Source organism: Neomonachus schauinslandi, unplaced genomic scaffold (assembly GCF_002201575.2).
Source record: "Neomonachus schauinslandi unplaced genomic scaffold, ASM220157v2 HiC_scaffold_1252, whole genome shotgun sequence".
NCBI classification, from domain to species: domain Eukaryota; kingdom Metazoa; phylum Chordata; class Mammalia; order Carnivora; family Phocidae; genus Neomonachus; species Neomonachus schauinslandi.
The window spans coordinates 1-10,080 of NW_025409942.1; the positions used below are offsets into that span (position 1 = coordinate 1).

A 10,080-nucleotide genomic window follows, 5' to 3' on the forward strand; every position below is an offset into this window, starting at 1 on the left:
CACCATCCATCCATCTACTACCCACCTATCAACCCACCCATCCACCATTCACTCACCTGTCCACCATCTACTCATCCACCACCCACCCACCTATCCACTACTCACCCATCCACCACCCAACATCCAGCACTCACCCATCCACCATTCACACAACCACCCACCATCTACTCACCTACCCATCCACCTTCCACCACCCACCTACCCACCTGTCCACCACCCATCCATCCACCATCCACCCATCACCATTCACCCACCCACCCACCATCTACTCACCCACCCATCCACCTTCCACCACCCACCACTCACCCACCCACCTACCCACACATCCACTACTCACCCATCCACCACCTATCCATCCACCATCCACCCACTCACCCATCCATCCGGCTGTTAAGAGCCAGAACTGGTCTCTGTGTCTCACAACCTGCCAGTCTCTGTCTGGGTGACCACTTAGAGTGATTTCAGGGAGCGGGCTTGCCTCTTGGCAGCACCAGGAGCCATCAGGCACGCAAAGGCTGAGCAGCTACAGGTGGGCAGGAAGCAGAGGGGCATGATGACCTGGAGCTGGGACGGGAGACCTGTGCTTTGCTTCCAGCCCTGCCCCAGCTGTCCCTGCACTGTGCTTTTTCTGTCACGGGCCTCAGTTTCCCTACCTTCCCTGTGTGCACAGGTTGGGGTCCCCACGGTCCCACCTGGGAAGCCACAGGAGCATCAGGAGCAGCCAGCTGCCGTTTGCCCACCACCAGGAGACCTGAGTGACCCGTCCATGGACAAGGCAGCTGTGAAGATCCAGGCTGCCTTCAAGGGTTACAAGGTCCGCAAGGAGATGAAGCAGCAGGAGGGACCTGTGTTCTCCCACACATTTGGGGATACTGAGGCACAGGTGGGGGATGTCCTGCGTCTGGAGTGTGTGGTGTCCAGCAAGGTGGATGTGCGTGCTCGCTGGCTGAAGGATGGCATGGAGCTGACGGACGGCCGGCACCACCACATCGACCAGCTCGCGGACGGCACCTGCTCCCTGCTGGTCACGGGCCTGGGCCGGGCTGACGCTGGCCGCTACACCTGTCAGGTGAGCAGCAAGTTTGGCCATGTGGCCCACAGCGCTTGTGTGGTGGTCAGCGGGACTGAGAGCGAGGCAGAGAGCTCCTCAGGGGGTGAGCTGGACGAAGCCTTTCGCCGGGCGGCCCGGCAGCTGCACCGTCTCTTCCGCACCAAGAGCCCGGCTGAGGTTTCAGACGAAGAGATCTTCCTCAGTGCAGATGAGGGCTCAGCACAGCCTGAGGAGCCTGGGGACTGGCAGACGTACCACGAAGATGAGCACTTCGTCTGCATCCGCTTCGAGTCGCTTGCCGAGTCCCACCGTGCGGCCACCTGCTTCCGGGAGATGTTTGGCACCATGGGCATCAGGGTGGACATCAGCCTGTCGGAGCAGGGGCCCCGGGGGGTGGAGATGCGCATCAGCAAGGTGGGTCCCGCCCCTGCCGCGCCTCAGGAGATGGTGCCCCGCCCGCTGACTGCAGAGGCCGGTGAGTCTGCCCTCTGCCCGCTGTCTGCCCACTGCCCGCGGGGGAGGGGGGTGGGCAAGGAGGAGGAGTAGGGCCAGCCAAGGTGAACTGCGGCAGCTGAAGACTCAGCGAGGTAGCTGGGCTCAAGCCTCTGGCCCCTGCAAATGCAGCCCACTGAGCTGGAAGAGCCCCAGATTTGGTGATAGACAGAGCTCGATGTCAATCCCAGCTGCCTGTTGTGAGCTAGCCTCTCTGGGCCTCAGTGTCCTCCTCTGTGAAGTGGGTATAAGATACTGACTTTCCAGAGTTTGTGTGTTTTGCTCCGTAAGGGTTTGGGATACTACCCCTATGAAAGGTGGGGTTCCACGGCCCCCATCACCTGCTCCAGCAACTAATATTAATTTTAGAGCCATTCCACTGTTGGCTTGCATCTCCCTAGGGACAACAAGGGGTCTAATGAATAACCCATGGCATCACGTCTGGGAACCTCCCTGTGCAATGTTGGGCCATTCTCATGCTTGCAACCCTTGGACCCTCAGCCCACACAGCATTTGTCTCCCCTTACCTCCCCCTCCTCCCTGTTTCCTGTCCATGATCCCTCTGGCCTCTCGGTGGCTTGGACCTAGGCGGGCAGAGACAGAACTGTGTTTGGCCCAGGTGCCTGCGAGTGCCCCCCCACCTCAGTGGGAACAGATGATGCACACTGAGCTGCTGGGGTGGCTGGGGGAGAGGCCTGGGGCCCACTCACTGCACACCCCGCCTGTCCCTCCCAGCCCCAGTGTTCCTGACTGGGCTGCAGGATCAGGAGGTGCAGGACGGCTACCCCATGAGCTTTGACTGCGTGGTGACAGGCCAGCCCATGCCCACCGTGTGCTGGTTCAAGGATGGAAGGATGCTGGAGGAGGATGACCACTATATGATCAGTGAGGACCAGCAGGGCGGCCACCAGCTCATCATCACAGCCGTGGTGCCCGCAGACATGGGCGTCTACCGCTGCATGGCTGAGAACAGCGTGGGCGTGTCCTCCACGAAGGCGGAGCTCCGCGTGGACCGTGAGTATGGCGGTTCGGGTTTGATGGCCCCAGGGCCGGAGCTGGGCGGGGGTGGTGCTGGGTTGCAGGAGGACCCAGACAACACTGGAGGATTGGGGTCAGGTTGGGGGTGGGGGTCTCATCTCCCTGGGTGGTGTCTAGGCTGGGGAGGGGCCTGGGAAAGGTCACAGGTGCCCCAGGCACGCGTGGAGGTTAGCTGTGTGCAATAAGAAATATGGATTTGGTCGTCCTTCGTTCCCAGCACATAGTTCCCGAATCGCCGGAAGTTTTCCCGAGTGATAAGGGGACAGGAGGTGTGTTTTATTCTAATGCAGTGACTCCTGGTAGGCCTCAGGACGAGTAGGTCCATCTGATCTTTGAGGAAAGTGTGAGAGCGTTTAAGTGGAGGAAGGGTAGAATTTCAGATTCAAGGATAGAATCTCAAGTCGTGCTGGAGTAATTGGGATATTTACAGGCAAATAATTAGACCTTGACCTCATACAAAAATGAGCTCAAAATGGATTACATATGTAAACAGAAAATACAAAACTATGAAACTTTCAGAAAAAAAGATAGAAGGAAATTTTTAGGAGCTATGGCCAGGAAAAGACTTCTTAGATTTGACAACTAAAGCAACACCCATAAAAGGGAAAATTGGTAAAAGTTAGGAACTTCTGCTCTGAGAGAGACCCCATGTGGAGAGACTACATGGCAGGAGAAGGTATCTGCAAGCCAGGTATCTAAGAAAAGAACTTTGTCTTAAAACAACATAAAGAATGCTCAACAGTAAACAGATTTAAAAAAAATCAAAACTCCACTTGGAACCAGAGCAATAGACATGTCCAGACGCTTCACGGGAGGAGGACTTGCCGAAGGCTGAGAGGCACCTGGAGGATGTTAGCCATGGGGGCAACGCTAACGGAGCCCCAGCGAGATGTCGCGTGCACTCAGCAGGATGGTAACTTCATCACTAGGGATCACACGCCGTGCTGGCGAGGATCAGAGACACGGGAATGCAACGTGGGACACCGTCTCTGGAAAAGCGGGTGTCAGAGCAGAGACCGAAGCGTGGGTGGGATCTGGGAAGGACTGTTCTCCTGAACGGATTCGTGGGCGGCCAGCCCCACGAGAGGTCGTTGAGCGGACATGAGCAAGACGCAGGGCCATGGCCACGGCTGTGTCCACAGCACAGCTGTACGCAAGTCAGTTAGCGTGACCGAGGCAGAATTGTGTACATTCACCAAAGCAGGAGCTAGTCCACCCTGCCGCGGAGATCTAGATTTCTGGCATCGCTGTCCTTCTGCCTGAGGGACATCTTTCCACATTTTCCCCATCATCTGGGAATGCTAGAATTCTCTTAGCTTTTGCACGTCTGAGAAAAAGTCTGTATTTCTCCCGTGGCTCTGAAAGATATTTTTACTAGGATGATTCCTTTTTCTTCTCATACCTTGAAGGTGCTGCTCCCCTACTTACTAGCTTGGATGGTTTCCACTGAGAAATAGGGTGCCATTCTTATCTTTGTTTCTCTGTGCAAAACTAGCCCTTTCCCCTGGGATTTAAAATTGGGACTGCTGAGCCACGCTCCGTCCCCACCCCGCCTCCCCCAGCCCCTGGACACTGCTGAGCTACTCTCCGTCTCTGTGGCTTTGCCTTTTCTGGACATTTTCACATAAATGGAATCCTATGATATGTGGTCTCTCGTGTCTGGTTTCTGTGGCCTGGTGTGTTTTGGAGGTCCATCCACGTTGTGAACTTCATCAGTTTCTCAGGTTGAAAATCACTCTGTGTATGTGGACTGTTCAGCCACTCATCGGCTGGTGTTTCTGGTGAAAACAGTGGTGGTTTTGGGTCCTATCAGTAATGCTGCTGTGCCCATCTGTGTACAAGTTTTAGTGTTTGGGGACCTGTGTGTTCAGCTCTCGGGCACATAGGTAGGAGCGGAATTGCTTGGTCATATGGTAATTCTGTGGCTTCCTTGTGAAAGAACTGGCAAGCTCCATTGTACATGCCGCCCACTATGGGGTTCCCGTCTCCTCCTCCACCCCCAGCCCCTGCCATTGATCCTCTGTTCAGCCATACTGCCCTGAGCACTGTGGTTTCGACCTGCATTTCCCAGCTTGCTGACGATGCTGTCTTTTCATGTGCTTAATGGATACCTGTGTATGTTCTTTGGAGAAATGTCTACTCAGATCTCGTGCCCATTTTCAAGTTGGGTTTTTGAGTTGTCAGAGTTCTTTATGTGTTGTGGGTACTATGCCCTTGTCAGATATATGATTTTCGAGTATTTTCTCCCATTCTTACGATTTTCCTTCCACTTTCTTGATGGTGTTCTTGGATGCACAAGAATTTTTTTTTTAAAGATTTTATTTATTTATTTGAGAGAGAGAATGAGATAGAGAGCATGAGAGGGGGGAGGGTCAGAGAGAGAGGCAGACTCCCCGCTGAGCAGGGAGCCTGATGCAGGACTCGATCCTGGGACTCCAGGATCATGACCCGAGCCGAAGGCAGTTGCTTAACCAACTGAGCCACCCAGGCGCCCTGCACAAGAATTTTTAATTGTGATGAAATCCAGTACTTTTCCTTTGGTTGCTTGTCTACAAGACCATTGCCTAATCTGACGTTATAAAGATGTACAACCTTGTTTTCTTCTAAGAGTTTTATAGTTCAGCTCTTACGTGTAGGTTTTTGGTATATGGTGTGAGGTAAGGACCCAAATTCATTCTTGTCTCGTGGAAGTGTAGTTATTCCAGCACCATTCACAGAAAAGACTATCTTCCTCTATAAAATTGCTGTGGAACTCTTGTCAAAAACTGACTTCCATGACACGTATGGGTTCATTTCTGGGCTTCTAACTGTCCCGTTGATCTGTACGTCTGTCATCCTGGCAACACCACACTATCTTGATTACTGTAGCTTCATAGTCAGTTTTGAAATCTGGACATGTTAGTCCTGCAGCTTCACTCTCGTTCAGAGCATCTGGGTCCCTTGTGTTTTATGACTTTGAGGATCAGTTTGTCATTTTCCTCAAAAATGGTCTCTGGGTATTTTTTAGGATTTCCTTCTTTTCACTGGTTTTGAGGCATCTGACTGTGCTGTTCTTGGGTGCACTTTTCTTTATGTTCCCGCGTGCTTGCTGTTCACGGAGGTTCTCGGGATTTGGGGTTTCTAGTTTTAATGAAGTTTGGAAGTGTTTTTGGCTGTGATTTCCTCAAGTGTCTTTCCTTCCCCACTCGTCTGGGGACTGCAGTCACAGGCACAAGAAGCCGCGTGCAGTGGCGCGACCACGCGCTGACCCTCTTCATGTGCAGCTCTTGGGTCTGCATCCCATTTCACATTGTTTGTCCCACTATCTCTGACCTTCGCTGTCCTTCTGAAGTCACTACCCTGCCATCAGGCCTGTCAGTGTACCGTCTGTCTCTACAGTGCTACTGGAGTCTCTTTTCACGTGTGCTGGGTCTTGGTCATACAGTTCTAATACCTGCTTTGATGACCTTGTCTGCCAGTTCCACGTGCGTCCATCCTGACTTGGTTTTGACCCACTGGGGGGTGTTTTCCTGCCTCCGTGTGAGTCTGGAGGTCCTTGACGGGATGCCTGCCCACGTGGCAGCTGGAGACTTTGTATTTCTGCAGATCTTCTTGAGGTCTTCCTCTGAGGTGGGGGGCCGGCAGAGTTCCATCCAGGGCTGATCCCCCTTCCTGAGGACCAGATGCCACAGATTGGGGAAGTTCCCAGTCCGACTGGAAACACAGCATCCTCCCCACTGTTTCGATGGCCCCCTCCGATGGCTCATCCCCACCCTGTGCACATGCTAGTCAGTGCTCTGCCCTCTCTTTTCTCTGGCTTCCGTCCTGTGGACACCAGCAGTCTTCATCTCCCAGGATGCCAGCTCCTCCACTCAGGGTCTACCTGGCTTGGCCTCAGTTTCCCCTCCTGGAGCTGGAAACTCAAGGCAGGAAGTTGGGGCAATCACAGGGCTTATCATCGTTTCCAATCTGTAAGCATTCAACAAGAAATTCTCTGATGCCAGCCGGGGTTTCTACAATGAACTCAGCTCTGAACCTGTCCACATGGAGTCAGCATCAGACCCACATGGACTCAGCATCAGACCCACATGGAGTCAGCATCAGACCCACATGGACTCAGCATCAGATCCACATGGACTCAGCATCAGACCCACATGGACTCAGCATCAGATCCACATGGAGTCAGCATCAGACCCACATGGAGTCAGCATCAGTCAGCATCAGACCCATGTGGAGTCAGCATCAGGTTCGGGGTTCAGGCCCACAAACCACCTCACTGCAGATGCCAGTCACAAGTCCAGGGGTCCTCTGTGCTCTGACGAGCTGGCTGCAGATCCGAGGTTCCCACAGCCCCCTCCTCGGGTTCCATTAACTTGCTGGAGCAGCTCACAGAGCTCAGAGAAACATTCTCCTTCCTACATTACCAGTTTATTATAAAAAGATATAACTCAGAAGTAGCCAGATGGAAGAGACACACGGGGCAAGGCACTGGGGGAGGGGCTTGGAGTTTCTCCCCACATGTCTATGTGGTTACCAGCCCAGAAGCTCTCCAAGCCTGACCTTGTGGGTTTTTATGGGGGCTTCAATACATGGGCATGATTGATGGAGTCATCAGCAATTGGTGATTGGTGATTGATTCCTTCTCCCCTCCCCGAGGTCAGGGGGTGGGACTGAAAGTTCCAACCCTCTGGTCCCAGGGTTGAGTCCCCTGGTCACCAGCCCCCACCCTGAGGGGCTTTCCAGAGTCACCTTGTTACATAACAAAAGACACCATCATTGCCATGCTCACGTGGGAAACTCCAAGGGCTTTGGAGCTCAGTGCTAGGAGCAGTGACAAAGACCAAGAACATGCTTCTTACAGAAATCACACTCTCACAACTGTTGTACTTCGTTTGGGGTGTGGTGAGGGTGGGGGAGGGTGTCTGGGTCCAGGCTGCACTAACAGGTGCCACGGAGCAGGTGGCTGAAACAACAGAAGGTTACTGCTCGGGGTTCTGGAGGCTTCACTGGAGGCTTGCGTCTGAGCTCAGGGTGCCCCGGCTTGGGTTCCAGTAAGGCCCTCTTCTGAGCTGCAGACATGGTATTCTCATGGTGTCCTCGCGGGGGTCGCTCCTTGTTAGGGCACTCCTCTAACCCTGATTACCTCCCAAAGGCCCCGCTCCTGACACCCACACATTGGGGTTGGGATTTCCACATATGAATTTGGGGGGAGGACAGGAACATCCCGCCCCTGGTAGAGAGTAGGTCCAGTCCCTGTTCCTCTTTCATGGCTGGATGTGGAAGCCCCCAGCTGCTGCTTTTGAGGCCTGCATGCATCACCCCCTTGTCCCCTAGTGGGTAAAACTGGATGATGCAGCCCCGTTATGAGGCCCAGAATCACCAGAGCTGACCAGTGGTTGAGGTTGCAGTTACTTCCAAGCCTAGAAGCATGGGCTGGTGGGTGACAGCCTGGGGTGTGGAGAGCCAGTGGACAGCCAGGTCCCCCGAGGCTTCTGGCCCAGGAGTGTGCATGGCTCCCAGGGATGGTCTTTCAGTGAGAGCCAGGTGGCTGGCCCCCGGTGTGGGGCCGTGCTCGGGCAGGTGGGGCACAAGCCTCATGGAGGCCACTCTTCCTTTCCCAGTGACCAGCACAGACTATGAAACTGCAGCTGATGCCACGGAGACCTCCTCCTACTTCAGCGCCCAAGGCTACCTGTCCAGGTAGAGGACCATGCACAGGCAGGCAGCGCCCAGCGGGCTGGTGGTGCCAGCCCCAGTGGGTGGCAGTGCTGGCTGGGACCAACAGAATCTGAATCCTGGAGCTCTCCACCAGGTCCCACAGTGTCTGTCCAGTTCATGGGGGCCCTCCAAAGCCATCCACGCCTGACCTGGACCCCCGCCCAGGCACTGGACTCCTCCCCCATCCACCTCACTGCTCCTGACCCCCCCAGGCACTGGACCCCTCCCCGGTCCACCTCACTGCCCCTGCCCCCCCCCCCAGGCGCTGGACCCCTCCCTGGTCCACCTCACTGCCCCTGACTCCACCCCAGGCGCTGGACCCCTCCCCAGTCCACCTCACTGCCCCTGACCCCTTCCAGGCGCTGGGCCCCTCCCCGGTCCACCTCACTGCCCCTTCCCTGTTCTCCCCACCAGCCGGGAGCAAGAGGGCATGGAATCTACCTCAGAGGAGGGTCAGCTGCCCCAGGTGGTGGAGGAACTCAAGGACCTCCAGGTGGCCCCCGGCACACGCCTAGCCAAGTTCCAGCTCAAGGTGAAAGGTGAGGAAGAGAGACAGCCGGCCAGGTGGAGGCTGGGCCGTCCCTGGTGCCCCCACGGGACGGAGGCTCGGTGCTGACCACTCCCCTGTGGCCGCAGGCTACCCAGCACCCCGACTGTACTGGTTCAAAGACGGGCAGCCCCTGACGGCTTCTGAGCACATCCGCGTGGCTGACAGGAAGACGCTTCACACCCTGGAGGTCCTGTCGGTCACCAGTGAGGACGCCGGCCAGTACTCAGCCTACATCAGCAACGCCATGGGCGCCGCCTACTCGTCCGCCCGGCTGCTGGTCCGGGGTGGGTGCTGGGGACGGAGCGTCTACACCTGGGCCGCTGTCTGCCACACCCCGCGCCTCCGTACACGTGCTCCGGGATGGGTGGGGGGCACGGGTTAGTCAGCGGACTGTGCAGAGGAAGAGGTCAGTGGTTACTGTGGGAGGAGAGGTCTGCACTTACTTGTTCTCCGAAGTTCTGAGCACCACCACCTGAGCCGGCGGTGGCTGGGGGACCCAGCGCTCCCCAGGCTTCCCTCTGACCTTCAGTGCGACCTTGCGTCGGCTCCAGAGTGACCCCCACACTCCTCGGGCGGTGGGGTGGGGGGGCATCACACTGGGACTGAGCAGCCTCAGTGTGAGCTCCGTGCATGGCCTGAGTCTCAGGGAAGGTGTGGATAGGAGTGGGTACCCCGACCCTCGGCAGGTGCACGGGCTCTGGGGAGACAGGCCCCTCGGTGCTGCAGGCCTGATTTCCCCTTCTTGCTCTTTCAGGCCCCAAAGATCCTGAAGAGAAGCCAGCCTCAGGTGAGCCAACTCGGATGGGCAGAGGGTGGGTGGGTGGCTCAGCCAAAGTGACCGAGGGACACCACCTTGCAGACCGAGGAGGGTTGGGTGCAGGCTGTAGAGACCCAGCCTCCAGGCGGATGAGGCTGGGACCTGGGGGCTGGGGCTGCAGCCGGTGCCCCTGGAGGCCTCGGTGCCCCAACAGGGAGCAGGGGTTCGACATGTGTTCATCGCCAGTGTCTGCTGCTTGTCCAGATGCACACCAACAGCTGGTGCCGCCCCGATTCCTGGAAAGATTCGCCTCCAAGAAAGTGAAGAAAGGCTCCAGCATCACTTTCTCAGTAAAGGTGGAAGGTAAGGCTCTCCTACCTCCCCGCCCCCCAGCAAAGACCCTCCCCCAGGGGGGCTCAGAGCAGGCCCCTCCCTGCCCCCCAGCAAGGACCCCTCCCCCAGGGGGGCTCAGAGCAGGCCCCTCCCCGCCCCCCC

The 10,080-nt window shown here is 56.4% G+C and overlaps 1 protein-coding gene across 1 annotated transcript; it reads left to right on the forward strand.

The window, feature by feature from the left end:
- Positions 1-644: 644 nt before the first annotated feature.
- LOC123323828 (obscurin-like) lies at positions 645-9,948 on the forward strand (the record flags this gene model as incomplete). Its single annotated transcript, XM_044912333.1, has 7 exons — positions 645-1,526; positions 2,279-2,557; positions 8,182-8,260; positions 8,693-8,817; positions 8,915-9,112; positions 9,583-9,615; positions 9,850-9,948. Coding segments are annotated over 7 exons (1,695 nt in total), but the record flags the coding sequence as incomplete, so codon positions are not given.
- Positions 9,949-10,080: the final 132 nt, after the last annotated feature.